Below are 17,663 nucleotides of genomic sequence, written 5' to 3'. Positions count from 1 at the left end.
ATTTTAAGAAAACAAGTATGCAAAGAGTGCAGATAGTCGGTTATGACAGAACAAAAAAACTTGTGGAACCTTTCCAATTCACTATGAGAAAGACCGGAAATATTCGCGGAAACAACGCCAAGTTGTGTGGCGAGTTCATATATCTCTTGGTGTATCGCCGATTAGGGACACTAAACGATATCCTTGATACTCTATATCTTATATTTCATCACTAATACACCAAAGTGGCAAAGAAAAATAAGTCATGCCAAAAAGGATTGAAAAGTCATGCATGAAAGCATCCAAAATAAATTAGTTCATGTAGCAATACCACAATGCTGCCATGACATTCACTGTTCATGAAATAAAACAAAAAACACTCACTCAAAATAAATTGGAGCAAGGAAAAACAACGTTGTACAGGTCAATCTGTTGCTAACTGAGTAATGTGTTATGCAAATGAGAAGAAGAATCACAACAACAACAACAACGACGACAACAGCAACAACAGGATTTTACACACAAAAGCAAATAAAACAACCCTGGATGTCCTCTCCAATGAGACGACACGTGCCCTTATTGAAGGCACAGTGCGCCTCCCGTAAACCATCACCGATACTGTCAGGCTTTTACACACAGTACAAACACCCTTCCATTTGAACGCTCACCAAACGGGAACATCCTAGGTGCCCTACGTAAAGAGCGAGCAATTTTCAAAGAATTAATTTTGCGGATTGTCTCCATCACAATCGGACCGTGGTGCGTTTTGGCGCTAGACCTAACTTTTAAAATGTAAATAATAAATTGACAGCTTGTTACACAAACATTCTTAAATCATAAAAGATATTTTTTTCATCAAGACAAGATCAGTACAATTCGAAGTTTTGAAAGTTTGAAAAAAGAAACGCCCGGAAGCAGGGTCATGCAAGGTCGTGGTTCTCGTAGCAGACGACGGTTTATGCCTATCACCAATTCCTCTGAACAGTCAAAAGCCATCGCGAGAGTTCTTGTGAACCACAGCCGTTTGTTTCGTGCATAGTCAGAGGTACATAATAACGTGCTATTGCAGATAAGCTCAAAGCGAGTCGCATTCAAATTACAAACTGACGACAGCATTGTGAAAAAGGGAAACTGGATCACACGGGTTCACGATGGCTCAGGGGTAAGCTAAACCACGCAAAAATAAATTCTTTGAAAATTGCTCGCTCTTTACGGAGAGCACCTAGGATGTTCTCAAGCGGTGAGTGTTTAAATGAAAGGGTGTTTGTACTGTGTGTAAAAGCCTGACAGTATCTGTGATGGTTTACGGGAGGCTTACTGTGCCTTTAAGACATTGTATCTGCAGTGCTGAAAATAGTTCCATTTTGCTTTAAAGGCATCCTCATGTGTGCAGTGTTTTGTATGTGGTAGTTTTTCTCAATTTTAAAATTGAACACAAAGCTGTAACATCTGAATTACACATACAATTACCACCATTCAGTTCAAGGAAAATAGTGTTCACATTCAAGAAAACACACCACTAAATCAAAAGGAATAACCAATCATCTTAATGCAATGTCAGATTTACAGAACGGGTACAGCCCGGTGTTAACAAAAATCCCTTTTTGTAATCCAATAAACCACCACACACAAACTTCACAGTGAGACAGACTGGTAGGCAAAAAAAACACGTATTCAAAAACACACAGTAAGTGTTAGTGAGATAAAGGAAATAAATTAAAGCAAAGCAAACAAATGCACGATACGTAGATATACATCAAAATATGTTTACCATCATTAGTAGTCAATGTTTCAAGGCTTATACTGTAAAGTAGCAGTGTTATTGTCGAAACGCATATCAATGAGTAGCATCAGCTGTATTAAAAGCTCGATGCCTCTGATTCATTCCTAGTACACAGGACATTCCCAACCACAGGCTCAAACATTCTTCAAAAGTATATTCGATTAGTACTCTAAGTCATGCATAACAAGGCACACCAACTTTATTTTAAAGGCACATTCCTTCTCGTTATCACAATGTATAGCTCATTGCAGGCCTGAAAGTGTCGAGTAGAAACATGTAACTGGCAAGTACAAATGTTCATCTACTCGCCAAATGCTGAAACAAATTGTTGGTTCGGCTAGTTTGCTCTCTGGCTAGTAAATATTCAGAATCACTAGCCAAAGGCTAGTACACCATTTGTTTGACTTTCAGGGCTGTATTGTCTCAGATCTGGCCAGGCAGATCCGTGGGAAGAGGCCATTCCATTCCTCCACTTGGACACATACCGAAATTAATTCCAACATTCTGACAAGTAATTGCTAGATGAGTTACACTACGGTGACTGTTAAGAAATTGATTCACAGACGATTCCAACTCGGCACAAAAACAACCAGGCCGTTGAATGTTGGTATGTGACAAAATGGAAGACTAATCTGATACCACGCAAAACCCTAGGCAGATCCGAGGTAGTGAATATAGAACTGTTTTCAGTCAAGTTAAAACATTGACAATGCATGTATCAACATCATGCTGAGCAATGCAAAGCAGCGTTAACTTCATCGTCACTTATCCCGCTGGAAGCAAAGCAAAATCACCTTGCGCATGTCTCAACAACGGTGAATAAATCGTCAGGGTTGTCTCCACAACAACAAAACTGCACGGGCAACACGCACTAGTACTTACGTCGCCTGACAGCCAGCACCGTAGCGACGATAGCGATGATGACCACAAGAACGACGACAGCGATAACGATGCCGATGACAAGCGGACTACCGGCGACTCTTTCGCCAGTGCTGTGGCCAGTTGTTGTATTGGTCGTGGTATATTTTGCTTCGGTGCCAGTGCCTGAGGATGATCCAGATGGTTATTCGGTACAATAGGATGGCTGGTTGTATATCATTAACCATTTAGTTCTTATTGCTAAAATGTGCATTAGCAAATTTAGATATGGTACTCCCGTAAATTTAACATTCATGTTTGAAAATGAAATGAAACTTCGTGTTTCATAATACCCTTTACACTATGCACTTTTTTCATAATTGCAAAATTTGAAAATAAAGGCGTTGTTCACAAAAAAACAAACAAAAAAAACCAACTCCATTATGACACCGCCACAAACAACACTTAAGTCAACCCAAACACAGACATATGTAAGGCAATAACCAACATTAAAGATGCAAGATTTTGTCCATTGTAGAAAACCACACACAATTGATAAATTTATAAAAATAAAAAAATTTAAAAAATAAAAATAAAAAAATAAAAAATAAAGAAAGTAAAGCGAGGGGTGTCTGAAACAGGTGACGTGGACAAATAAAAAAAAATAATAAAAATAAAAAAAAGGATGGCTGGTTGTTGGTTTTTCATGCCACGTCAACCAATTTGACTATTCGGGGCCGATTCAATCATCTTTCCTTTTTCAATAAACATGGCAATTTCCGTGTTTGAAACTATTTTTTAAAGCTGTGTCACATTGAAATGAAGAAGGTTCCAAAGAGCTAATATCTTCTCACACTTTTGTTTATTCAAATGATGTTCTTTTAAACAATACTACACATATTTTCCAGGGGGAGGACCTTCAAAGTATCTGCACCGTGTTGTTTGTCACGAATATTCTTTACGTCCACACACTTGATTATTTAGATAATGGACACGATGTCTGTAGTAATGAAAAATAAAAATATGGAAGATCCTGGTGTACTGTTAGAATTAATGACGCAAATGATTGTTTTCTTTGCAGTAAATGTTGCAAACAATATTACATGAAACAAAGAAGAGGAAACGCGAGTAAAACAGGTGCGGTCATTGAAACAACATACAGAAGGCAAACAATACGGTAATAGAACTCTAGAACCATGCTTTAAGGGGAAGCCAAACAACAATCATGCATTCACACACACACACACACACACACACACACACACACACACACACACACACACACACACACACACACACACACACACACGCACTTACACACATACACACACACACACACACACACACACACACACACACACATACACTCACTCACACACGCGCGCACACACACACACACACACACATACACACACTCACACACTCTCTCTCTCTCTCTATCTCTATCTCTCTCCGCTCTCTCTCTCTTTCTATCTCTCTCTCTATCTCTCTCTATCTCTTTCTATCTCTCTCTATCTCTCTCTCTCTCTCTCCGCTCTCTCTCTCGCTCTCTATCTATCTATCTCTCTCTCTCTCTCTATCTCTCTCTCTCTATCTATTTATCTCTCTCTCTATCTATCTATCTCTCTCTCTATCTCGCTCTCTCGCTCTCTCTATCTCTCTCTCTCTCTCTCTCTCTCTCTCTCTCTCTCTCTCTCAATTAAAAAGCAAACATGCTCACCTGGAGTTCTCCTTGTTTTAGGCCCCACAGTTGTGTCGCTGGTCTTGAAAGTCGTCGGGGGGCGCTTGGTCGATGGCGAATCTGAAACCAACCAAGCTTAATAACTCTGAGCACTTACACTTTTCTTTACCTTTCTGTACAGTCTCGAATAGCATTAACGGCTGAAGAGATAATACACAATAATTACCAATCTGTATGTAAGACGACTAGCAGAGACTGTGACTCTGAGAATAACTTCCTGAGGCCTTCCTGAATTTAGCCCGCACACACGCACGCACGTACGCACACACACACACACACACACACACACATTCACACACACACACACACACACACACACACACACACACACACACACACACACACACACACACACACACACACACACACACACTTACACAAATTCACTTCCTCCTAATACACACACGCACACGCGCATATACACTCACCTCGTACGAAGAATTCTAGTTGCCTAATTCCCTGCTCAACACCCTCAGTGACTAATTTCCATCTCCAGACAGTCTCATCACTTGTGGTCATTATCCTGTTCATGGAATAATGTCCCTTTGCTCCCTCACATTTGCAATCTGGGCTGTACGAATGGTAGCACGTCCCATTTGGATGTGCAATCAGTATGCAGATGTCCTTGGAGATGTTTTTCTGCTTATCTTGTTGGCTGACGATGATTTTGTGTTCCTTTATTATAGGTCCGCATCTGTCCGTGTTGAGTACAAACGGTAGGTGCAGCTGTTTATCCTTTGCTGCTGTGTAGCTAGGAGAAGGGTCAATGGTTGGAAAAGAAAATGTCGCGCCTGTAGAGAGAATGATGAAAAGGGAAGTGAGAAAACTATGTAACATGAAATGAGTTCGGAATGTGAACACAGAACAAAAGTCGATGTTTTTTTTTATATTCAATTCTACATACTATATAATCTATGACAGCAGCAAACTTTTGTTTAAATACACTTTCATGAGCACCACTACAAATCTGGTGAGTTCTTTAACTTTGAATGAGATACGAAAAAAATCAAATCGACAGCATGGACTTTTTTGGTTTTTTTGTCTTATGTTTTAATTTATTGATTGATATATTTGTTATTTACTGAATCATACTAGAAAAACGTGAACATCAAAAAGCAATGAAACAAGCAAACAACAACAGCAACATTACTTAGAACAAACAAACAAAAACACAGAACACAAAAAGCAAATACACAAACAAACAATTAAAGCAAACAAGCAAACAAACAAACACACAAATAAACAAACAAACAAACACACACACAAATAAACAAGCAAACAAGCAAACAAGCAAACAAACAAGCAAACAAACAATTAAGCAAACAAACAAGAAACAAACACGCAAACAAACAATTAAGCAAACAAGCAAACAAGCAAACAAACAAGCAAACAAATAAACAAACAAACAAACACACACACAAATAAACAAACAAACAAGCAATACACAAACCAACAAGCAAACAAGCAAGTAGGAAACAAACACTTCGCAGAAAAAGCAAACAGATTATACATGTTAGACATGCATACGCGTCGACGGGCTCTGATATCCCATGTAAAACCTTTGAAAATTATCAAATAGTTTACATGATTATTTATACGGGGAAATATGTATCGCTGAACACCCATTGAACCTCCATTTTTTTCCATCATGAACACTCCATGTAACAAATACATGTGTATTAAGTGAAATTTGAAATGATGGAAGAACAGAAAGACATATCAATACTGACGACAAGTGCATGACACGCAATGGTAACAACATAAATTTGATACGCATTTGACAAAATGCCAAAAGGTTTGCAATCCAAAAGGTATATGACCCCTTTTAACAGCGCTACTAATGTATGTTCCAACAAAGCTTACACAAACAGAATTTCTAGCGTGTATATGTCTATAGGTAGGGTAAATATTGACAAATACACGTTTAGTTCCGGTCATTACATTTGAGGTATACACTATGAAAAAAGGATTTCAAATCCAACCTGAAAAACGGACAAAATAACAAATTCAATCGAACTATTTTGTATTTGATTGTCAAAGACCCAAGTCTGGAAAAAAAAACGAAACACAAACACTATGTCAATCCCAAATGCGTCGTATACATCGGCACAAAACAAGAACAAACAAGTTGTTAATAAATTGTTTTTTAAGAGCTGTTTTGGACTGTGTTACATTAACACATTATTTTGCATGTCTTCAACATTTGATTTTGAGGATTTTGAATAATTGTGAATTTAAGTACGGAAAACTTTGTGACCTAGACACAGTCATGACGTTTGACAAGTTAAATAACAAACACAAGATTGCATACATTGTGTAGTTTCTCATAAACAGCACGACGATAATGCCAAAAATCTTGTGTTTACAGATGGGACTTTTATTGAAAAAACACGTTTGTATAATCAAAATGGTAGGTTCTACTAGGAGGTATAACCATCTCAAATTCAAGTATTTAGAGTTAAAGGCACAGTAAGCCTCCCGTAAACCATCACAGATACTGTCAGGCTTTTTACACACAGTACACACACCCTTCCATTTGAACGCTCACCGAACGGGAACATCCTAGGTGCCCTACGAAAAGAGCGAGCAATTTTCAAAGAATTAATTTTTCGGATTGTCTCCATCACAATCGGACCGTGGTGCGTTTTGGCGCTAGACCTAACTTTTAAAATCTAAATAATAAATTGACAGCTTGTTACACAAACATTCTTAAATCATAAAAGAATTATTTTTTCATCAAGACAAGATCAGTACAATTCGAAGTTTTGAAAGTTTGATAAAAGAAAAGCCCGGAAGCAGGGTCACGCAAGGTCGTGGTTCTCGTAGCAGACGACGGTTTATGCCTATCGCCAGTTCCCCTGAACAGTCAAAAGCCATCGCTAGAGTTCTTGTGAACCTCATCTGTTTGTTTCGTGCATAGTCAGAGGTACATAATAACGTGCTATTGCAGATAAGCTCACAGCGAGCCGCATTCAAATTACAAACTGACGACTGCATTGTGAAAAGGGGAAACTGGATCACACGGGTTCACGATGGCTCAGGGGTAAGATAAACCACGCAAAAATAAATTCTTGAAAATTGCTCGCTCTTTACGAAGGGCACCTAGGATGTTCTCAAGCGGTGAGTGTTAAAATGAAAGTGTGTTTGTACTGTGTGTAAAAGCCTGACAGTATCTGTGATGGTTTACGGGAGGCTTACTGTGCCTTTAACATTTTCTAAGTCTATCTTTGCAAATATAGCAGATATTTGGGATATCAACCTGTTTATAAAATGTTATGTGGTGCTTAATTTGTACATCTTAGGGAAATATTTCAGATAATGTTGGAATTGGCATGGGGGGATCATTGTGCAGTACATTTAATCATCATCATGATCATAATCATGATCAGTACCATGATCATTATGATCATGATCATCACGATCATCATCATCATCATCATCATCATCATCATCATCATCATCATCATCATCATCATCATCATCACCATCATCAGCAGCAATACCATGATTATCATCATCATCATCATCATCATCATCATCATCATCATCATCATCATCATCATCATTATAACCAATATCATCATCATCAATTACTTTGTCCATGCATGTAGCCAATAACTGACGAGCTAACCAATCCTAACCCCCACCCCATCTCCCTCTCAATGTGTTACCTTGTAATACCCAACCAATACTTTGCCAACAACTTCCCAAGCGTGCAAAACCAAGGAAGTAAATATACTCTCAGGGCCTCTCTCCCTCCCCCTCTCTCTCTCTCTCTCTCTCTCTCTCTCTCTCTCTCTCTCTCTCTCTCTCTCTCTCTCTCTCTCTCTCTCTCTCTCTCTCTCTCTCTCTCTCTCTCTCTCTCTCTCTCTCTCTCTCTCTTAGATAAGCTCATAGCTCAATCCGTTCCAGAAGTTTTCAGCAAGGTAGACACAAAACCACACACACTATTTTCAACAAGAAAACCAAATAACATATCAGCAGAAACAGAAGCAGAAACAGCATGCAGCAGAATGAATGTCATGCACAAACGAAAAGACAGAAACAAACAAAAACGTTACCAAAGCAATGATTTAGTCAATAACTTACAGTTTCCATTGACCGAAGACAAGATGCAAAGAACCACTAACGCCTGAAGACACAACATCTTGGTCGTATACCCCATCTTCCTGACTGTAACAGAACCAACTCTGACCACTTCCTCTCACGGTCTGATAGCCTTTCGTTTGAGCAATCTTGAATGATCTCACGCAGATCACCAGGTCAATCAAAAGTGTTGTTTTATTTATTTCCCGGTATTTATCATAAAAAAAGAATATATGTGTTGCCTTCGTGTGCCAATCAGATTCTGGGAAACCCTGAGAGCAGTCCAGCCATACTTCCGTGTCATAGGTCTGACCGTTTCGCGCCATAAAGTAGTAATGTCGTTCTTACTGTGTGTGTGGGTGATACCTTTTGAGACAGTAAGTAGTAACGTTGACATAGATAATCCACGGTCGGTTTGTGAATGTTGATAGACATCGTGATGTCCGAGTAACTGCGTGTGTGTCAGTAAGACGTGACAAAGTTGAAGAGAGTGATCTGAATGAGTCAATATTCATCAGGCGGAAATGAATCCGCGAAGATGGGTTAGCTTTTTGTTAAGGGAGTGGGGGTTGGGTGGAGAGGGATGGTAGAAGGCAACTGCTCGCGTGGTGCATTTGCCAGCTTAATTATTCAACTGTTTGACTGTTGTTCGTGCGTGCGCGCGTGCGTGCGTGCGAATGTGCGTGTGTGCGTACTTGCGCGATTGAGTGTGTCTTTGTATGTGTGTGTGTGTGTGTGTGTGTGTGTGTATGTGGGTGTGCGTGTGTGTGCGTGCGTGTATGCGCGCGCGCGCGCGTGTGTGTGTGTGTGTGTGTTTGTGTAGGCGCATTTCACACACAATCTGCTGAATAGATCTTTTGAAAATGTACATGCATTGTATTTATTTACTTACTTTTTGTTTTACAGATATTCAATCGGTTCATTTCTTGATCATTAGAATATTACATTGCTCGATCACTACATGAACAAGCAGTGAAGTAGCACGCACTCTCGATCAAATGAAGCACAACAGTACACAGATGAAAAACAAGGATAAGCCTCCGTCATCTCCAGATACTTAATTCACTTTCCGTTTTGCCGTTGCCCAGTTTGCCGCAGGAATTCACAGGAACCTATTAAAAGTGTCGTTTTGCCTTTTGGCAGCTATTTGTATATATATGTCTGATTATAGTCTTTGATGTGTTCATGTTGTTGGGTTAGAGTTGTGTCTATTGTACAAGGCGCTCTTGTGATATTTCACAACACTGTCTCGAACTCTGTCTCCTTTTCCTTTTGATTTAACAAATCGATATAAGTTTTGACTACATGTTTTAACATAGACGGGGAATCGAGACGAGGGTCGTGCTGTGTGTTTATGTGTGTTTATGTGTGTTTGTGTGTGTGTGTGTATGTGCGTGCGTGCGTGCGTGCGTGTGTGCGTGTGTGTGTGCGTGTGTTTGTGTGTGTATCAATGTGTGTGTGTGTGTGTGTGTGTGTGTGTGTGTGTGTGTGTGTGTGTGTGTGTGTGTGTGGATCGATTCCGAGGAAACTACTGGGCCGATTTTCATGAAACTTTACAGAAACATTCTTCCAGATGATATCCCCAGACTATTTGTTCCTGTTTTTATGTCTATGATTACGTCATATCCGGCTTGTAGCGAAAGTTGAGGTGGCACTGCCATGTTTTGACCAAATTGATTGAAATGTTTGTCAAGCAATTGTCGACAAAGGACAGACTTTGGTGTTGCATTCATCGAACGCAGAAGAAGAAGAAGGTGTTGCATTTCAGTTTGGCGGCTTAAAAATCTGAAAATTGTAATTAAGATTGTTGTTTTAGATATCTATTCAAATACAAATTCCCTCTTATTCTTCATCATTTTCTGATTCCAAAAACATATAAACATGTTATATTCGGATTAAAACAAACAAGCTCAGAAATGTCAAAGTATGACTATTTGAATTAGAATTAATGTGTCCGTATAATAGTATCTAAAAGAGTTTGTGTGAATGTAAACACATGTATGCAACCTATATAATTGTACGCGGTACACGCTATTCATTCATTCTCATTTCAACGCCTTTCTTCTTTACGTTGTATTGGCAGCGTTTCATAACAGAGCAGATTGTTAAACACCAGAACAGCTGAAGTTCCTTTCCTGTCAAGGAAGTTAATGTGTACATTCAATAGACATATTTTTAACACTTATGTAAGTATGACTGCATTGGTAGGCACAAACATTGATTCAATAAGCTTGATATGTTTATTTGCCACAGCATACAAAGAACAGACTAAACCAACCGAAGTGACGCATTCACTGCCAACTGTATTCATGTTCTGCTGCCAACTTTGAATAGTTTCGTGACTGATCGAACTTAGAATGTCAACATTGAACAACACCTTCAGCAAGTGCATGAACACTGAGCAGAATTTCTGGAATCATATAATAAACTAAATGAATGAGCTGAGAGTTGTTTTTTTAGCATTTGCTTCCTTGAATTTACCTAATTGCTCACAGTTGCTGTGCTTTTGCAAATAACATTACGATATTACGGGAATTGTCTTAAACAAAAAAATCATCTCTTAGATTCGCACCCACTTCTCCTCTCAAGTCATAGTTGCTGGTTGAATTTCGTGCATGCACGCAAGCACAAGACCAAGTGCGCACGGAAAATACTTTGTTATCCATGTCAGAGTTCGGTGGGATATAGAAACACAAAAATAACCACCATGCTTCACCCGAAATCGGCGTATGGCTGCCTGAATGGCGGGGTCAAGCATACACGTAAACATTCATTCGTGCAAAATCATGAGTGAACGTGGGAGTTTCAGCACATGAACAATTTCGTCTGTGTCGGGTTTGTGCATTTACAAGTTCTCCCGCTTCCAAGAGCCGATATAATGACCTATTGTCATATGATTTATAGTCATGAATTATGTTTAACCAGAGAATAAAGATTCAAGCTTCAGCGTATCTGAACTTGTGGCACGGAAGCCTTATTATTTGATAGTGTCCGTTAATCTATATATATGTGACCCTCCACCACGGAATGGGTCGCACGTCACCTTTGCATGATGGTGGTGATGGTATGGGGCGGGGGGGGGGGGGGTGTTGTTATCAAAGTGCTTTTGGTGTTGTCGTTGTTGATGTTGTTGTTTTCTCTGTGATAATGACACTTTTCCCGAACAGACTGACAGTCTGCGCAAGGAAGGTATAATATTGCTTTCTGTTTTTGCTGAAGCAACTTCGTGCGGGCGTTCGCATATTTGTGTTTCTGTCTATGTGTGTACTAGACTTCATGTTTTTCTTCCAGCAGGGTCTTTATTCCTCTAGCCAAGCAAGAGCTATGTTGTGCTGTCGGTTGTTGTAGTTTTTTAGTACAACATCATGAGTGTTACATGATGGGTTTACGTTGTTTTAAATAATGTACTATCAAACACACACACACACACACACACACACACACACACACACACACACACACGCGCGCGCGCGCGCGCACACGCGCACGCACACACACACACACATACACTCATGTACTATCAAACACACACACACACCCACCCACACACACACACACACACACACACACACACATACACACACACTCTCTCTCTCTCTCTCTCTCTCTCTCTCTCTCACACACACAGAAAGAATAGGCCAAAAGACCTAATTATGTGGGGATTATTTGACATTTAATATCTGTAATCTGAATAACATATAACTTGTTCAGAGTCACCATGATGAACTTTGATTTGATAATAACAACCTATGTTTATCAGTAAATTGTGGAGTCACACTTCAACAAATATGTCCCAATTACCCTGCACGCAAAATTGAGTTTGTGTTGCCATAATTATTATCTGGTGCCTTAATTTTGAAAAAAGTTACCCACAATAATATTATTCGAGAATAAATATCAAGAACCTAGCTTCACGAACTCTTCTTTATAGCAACAACCATTTCTTGGAAGTTCAGAGCAAATTTTATGTATCTGAATAAGGGGGGTTGCAATAGTGTTATTCCCTAAGTGTGACAAGAAGTTCATAGAATTCAAAAATATTCGTTCTTGTATAAAATTAGTTTGTTTGATAACTTTTACATTTGGAAGTTAAGATACATGTATACAAGGCAGACAGTGTCCTAGTTGCGTTTTTTTTACTTGATTCTCAGTAGGCTTGAAAAAGAGAAAGTGCTGGAGTGTGTGTTTGTGTGTTTTTGTTTCCAGAAAAGCTGCAGTTGCATGTGGTTGCATATAAAAAAGAAAACTATGTGCCCAAATCAGCAAAAAAAGATAGATGAACTTTTGCTAACTTGTAAAAGGCATATCGAAAAAAAATTCTACACCAAGCAGGGCAGATTGGCAGATTATGTGATCCTCCCACAGAAGCAGACTTGCATCTTCCAGGCTACTTCCCTGTTGACACTGACTACCGATGGCTGGTGGCATTCTGCTTGATCTGTGGCAGATGGAGCTGCAGGATGCAACATTTCTGCCTGTACACAGAGTACAGTATAATCTAAATATAGGGAGTCAAGTGAGGTTTTTAACCTTTCAAACAAAACATTTGTTGGCCACAGATTCAGTTTTACTTGGTACTTGAAACTGTGTACGATGTGTTTGTTTGTTTGTTTGTTTGTTTGTTTGTTTGTTTGTTTGTTTGTTTGTTTGTTTGTTTGTTTGTGTGTTTGTTTGTTTGCTTGCTTACTTGCTTGCTTGCTTACTTGCTTGCTTGTTTGGTTGGTTGGTTGGTTGGTGGGTTGGTGGGTTGGTTGGTGGGTTGGTTGGTTAGGCGGTGGGTTGGTGGGTTGGTTGGTTGGTTGGTGGGTTGGTTGGTTGGTTGGTTGGTTGGTGGGTTGGTTGGTTGGTGGGTTGGTTGGTTGGTGGGTTGGTTGGTGGGTGGGTTGGTTGGTGGGTGGGTTGGTTGGTGGGTTGGTTGGTGGGTGGGTTGGTTGGTGGGTTGGTTGGTTGGTTGGTTGGTGGGTTGGTTGGTGGGTTGGTTGGTTGGTGGGTTGGTTGGTTGGTGGGTTGGTTGGTGGGTGGGTTGGTTGGTGGGTGGGTTGGTTGGTGGGTTGGTTGGTGGGTTGGTTGGTGGGTTGGTTGGTTGGTTGGTGGGTGGGTTGGTTGGTGGGTTGGTTGGTGGGTGGGTTGGTTGGTGGGTTGGTTGGTTGGTTGGTGGGTTGGTTGGTGGGTTGGTTGGTTGGTGGGTTGGTTGGTGGGTTGGTTGGTGGGTTGGTTGGTGGGTGGGTTGGTTGGTTGGTTGGTTGGTGGGTTGGTTGGTTGGTTGGTGGGTTGGTTGGTGGGTGGGTTGGTTAGGCGGTGGGTTGCTTGGTGGGTTGCTTGGTTGTATGGTTTGTTTGTTTGTTTGTTTGTTTGTTAATAGTTTGTATTGTTTTCATTGTTGACTTTGTGCTAGTGTGGTTCTTGCTTGCTTGATCTGGAGTTATAATTCATGTAATACAATATAACCGTTATTGTTAAAGTGCAAACAAATATTAAAGAAGCAACATTATGTTTTCAAGAACTATACAGGAAACACAACTACACATTTTGATAAGATGACACGTTGTGTTGGATGTTTAATCGGGATGAAAAAGTTTCTGTTTGCGTTCTGTATAACAGTTAATGATAATTACCTCACCACAAGGAAGTCTTAGAACGTTCCTCAGTTTGCGTTCATACAGATTTAATCATGTAACATGAGTTCGTTATTCCTAAAGCATATATGTCGAAGGCTGTTGAAAAACAAATATCGGTTACATACAAGTCATCAACGGCCTTCGTCAATGTCATAAAAAACAATATGTGTTCAAGTTTTTTTCGCTGCAACGTCGCAATTAACAAAGCACGTAAGGAGTACTGTATGTGACAATGTTTTTGCATTGTTTTTAATTTACAAAATCACGTCGATCAATCTAATTTGTCTAGCACAGCTGCAATTAATGTATTCACATTATCAGCTTTCCTTGTACTTTTGCGATCTGCTTGACATGCAGATGAACAAAATCTGACACCAGAACTAACCTTTTAGAGGGATCGGCACCTCTTTTGTCCTGATCGTTACTACTTGAGTGGTACACGCTTGAAGCCTTCTGGCAACAATCAGTGCAATTAGTGCAGCCTGGACAAACACAAATCCCCAAACATAACAAAACACGGTTGTTGCGTGGCATGTTTGATGCACAATGTAAACACACACACACAGACACAGGCACAGACAGACAGACACAGACACACACACGCATACACACACACACACATACACACACACACACACACAGCCACACACACACACACAAACTCACACACACACACACACACACACACACACACACACACACACACACACACACACACACACACACACACACACACACACAGAAAACAACCAGTTTCAATTACATATATATATATATATATATATCATATCCTAGCTTGTACGAGTTTGGTATCTGAAATTGTAACATACAAGCATGGCTAAGTGAATGTGAGCAGAATAGTTTTAATCCGATCCAGATTAAAAGTATCCATTAAGGCCACGTCCTGCATTGAGCGGGTGTGTTTATTTTGATACCAAATTTTGATATCAAATTCCAAATCATTACAAGTTGAATTACATTAAAGCCAAACACGTTCTATCTATCTCATCGTAGATTGTGTTTGGATGGAACTGAACAGCATACACAGTGACTTGTTGAAACGAACAGTCTGCCAACTTGACTTCTGTGTCATAATAGCAAATTGCAGAGATTCACACTCGCTTTCATTTGGTACTACTCATTGTGTAGACTTTCTGTATTAACTGTTTTGCTGCGGTGGGCAACTTTTTGTTAAGAAAGTTTCGCAGTGAAACTTTTTGCATTCTGTATTCTTTGCAGGGAAATAGCTCAATTGGTAGCGGCGCTGGCTTCAAAACCAGTTGTCGTTGTCGGCGTGGGTTCGATCCCCACGTTCGTCGAGGGATTTATTTCCTGAGTCAACTTTATGCAGACTCTCCTCGGTGGCCAAACACCTCTGTATGCACGCATGCGCACGATAAAGAACCCAAGTTCACAGCGAACGTCTCTGGGCTAGGAAACATGAATACACGTATGCAGGAAAACGACTAAAAAAATGGGTAGCGCGGTATACTGTATGGCAGCTCGCTTTCCCCAGTGAGGAAGCACCCCGAATGTCCATGTCACAGGACTATATGAAATACTATAATCATCATCCTTTATCATAAAACAAGAATATTGAATTTTCTACGTACTGATACAGCCTCCGTCATCCGACATGATGGCAGCGGTGTATCTTGATCTGGACGACTGGAATCACGTTCTAAAAACAGTCTTCTGAAAAACTGCAAGGTAAGTTTAGTTGTTATCACATTATAAAACGCTTAAGCAAATTGCGCAGAATAATATGTTATGTTTACAAAAAGATGTCGAGAAGTGTATTATGTAAACGTTTGGACCTGCTAATGTGTGTATGATTATGTATAAACTTTGTTTTTAAACTTATAATTCATGCATGTATGAATTAATTTCTCTTTCTCCTTAGATAATCACTCATACATCTATCAATCTTTCTTTTGTTTTGTTTTGTTGTTGTTGCTTTTCTTTTTTTCTTTTGTTTATTTTTTATTTCTTTTGTTTCATGTTTCATTTCTTTCTTTCAATCTTTCTTTCGTTCTTTCTTTCTATTTCAAAGGAGTTAGTTCTCTCTTTTTTCAAAGAAGTAACTATTAGAACTTTGGAAGAATAAACTTACCTTCTTATCTCCTTCGTTCGTAGGGTTGCGAATCAGAGAGGAACACCGTGGCTGACTGGGTATCAGGATTGGTGTATGTCTAGCTATAGGTATCTAAAAATACGTTCTTATAATGTCAAAATATAAACTCAGCAAAACAAGGATTGCGACCTTTTGTGAACTCCAAATAGCAAATGCATGCCCCTATCTTATCCATTCTTTTCTGACATTTAATTGAAATACCTCTTGCATTTTGACATTGGATGTCAGGGCAATTGATCTACCGGGTCATTTCTGCTAAACAGCGATGTTTTAGCAGTATTCCTCAAAATGGACGCAAAAAGCTCTCGTGTTCGACCGTACATGCGATCAACATCTACATCAGTAGAAACACTGCAACTCAAGCTTCACATAACATAGCCATATAAAGTAACCTCTTCTGCATAGATCATTATAATTGGACTTGCTTCACGTTTGTCAAAGTTGCCGAGCAGTGCCTATTTTGAGTTTTCGTCGATTTTTTGAAATGGTACACTACGTTTTTGTCAGGTCGATTTTAGGGATACCTTAATTTGAGCGGCTGTCACGTGAATCCTGTCAAAGCAATCGTTGATACCAAACGTTTGCCAGACAGCCAAGGTAATATAAAAAGTTGGAATAAAATGGCACGGGCGTGATCTGTTTGGTTTGGGTTTAAGCAATGTACCAACATTTGTTTTGCAGAGTTTAGTTACGCTGTGTGTGGATTTAAACTATTTGTATATCACATAAGTCCCATGTGATTTAAATTGCGTCTCAGGAAGCAATGCCAAGAAAACTTTTGAAAGGGTGACGGTCGGAAAAGCGCATATGCCACGATCATGAAAGCCGCTTGTAGATATATCCAGAGGTGCTTTATATAAGATTTCTATTAGAAACTGTTGTTCGATTTGCTCGTTAATCTTCTATTCAAAGTAGAGTATGTCACAGCGCCTTTCATTTAATAGTGAGTTTGGATTTGTTGTTGCAACGGAGTTTGTGTTTGTGTGCAACGTGTTGTGTCGTTTTTTAAATGTATGTATTTTGTTATGGTAATGCAAAGCCTTGTTGAGCTTGTTGTTGTTGTTTCCTTTTCTTCACAGGCAGCTGATTAAAGTAACAATAAGATTGTAATAGACTAGAATGAGCGAAACACACACACACACACACACACACACACACACACACACACACACACACGGAAGGGCACACACACACACACACACAAACAAACATACACACACAAACACACACACACACATACACACAAACAAACACACACACACACACACACACACACACACACACATTCAAATCCATCTTCCAAATCGAAAATACAAACAGATATACAGGTGAATGTTTTCAACATGTAAAGTTTTATGTGATCAAAAATAACAGACTTAGCAGAAGAATAGAAATTAGACTAACAACAAATCCGTACTAACTAATAATATCTGAAGATCAAATTCTTACTTAAATGTTTTGAAC

At 39.5% G+C, this 17,663-nt stretch overlaps 2 protein-coding genes and 1 long non-coding RNA gene across 3 annotated transcripts in view; 1 reads left to right on the top strand and 2 right to left on the bottom strand.

Moving 5' to 3' along the window:
* The window catches only part of LOC138973314 (uncharacterized), a 20,109-nt gene extending 11,056 nt beyond the window's left edge, over positions 1 to 9,053 (bottom strand). Inside the window, exons 1-4 of the mRNA XM_070346034.1 lie at positions 8,451 to 9,053; positions 4,790 to 5,152; positions 4,341 to 4,421; positions 2,645 to 2,806 (exon numbers count right to left, since the gene is read on the bottom strand). Coding sequence (XP_070202135.1) covers positions 2,645 to 2,806; positions 4,341 to 4,421; positions 4,790 to 5,152; positions 8,451 to 8,526 — 682 coding nt within the window. The 5' untranslated portion in view covers positions 8,527 to 9,053. The remainder of the gene's footprint in view (positions 1 to 2,644; positions 2,807 to 4,340; positions 4,422 to 4,789; positions 5,153 to 8,450) is intronic.
* LOC138973308 (arylsulfatase B-like) overlaps positions 1 to 17,663 on the top strand; it is a 443,818-nt gene that overhangs the window by 94,193 nt on the left and 331,962 nt on the right. The gene's annotated exons all lie outside the window — the stretch shown is intronic.
* Positions 12,099 to 16,323, bottom strand: LOC138973304 (uncharacterized). The gene is made up of 4 exons (XR_011457958.1): positions 16,179 to 16,323; positions 15,679 to 15,768; positions 14,451 to 14,547; positions 12,099 to 12,922 (listed from the first exon to the last, which is right to left on the bottom strand). It is a non-coding gene; the product is annotated as an uncharacterized lncRNA (long non-coding RNA).

This window comes from Littorina saxatilis, linkage group LG8 (assembly GCF_037325665.1).
Source record: "Littorina saxatilis isolate snail1 linkage group LG8, US_GU_Lsax_2.0, whole genome shotgun sequence".
Classification (NCBI taxonomy): domain Eukaryota; kingdom Metazoa; phylum Mollusca; class Gastropoda; order Littorinimorpha; family Littorinidae; genus Littorina; species Littorina saxatilis.
This window is presented reverse-complemented; position numbering and strand designations above follow the sequence as displayed.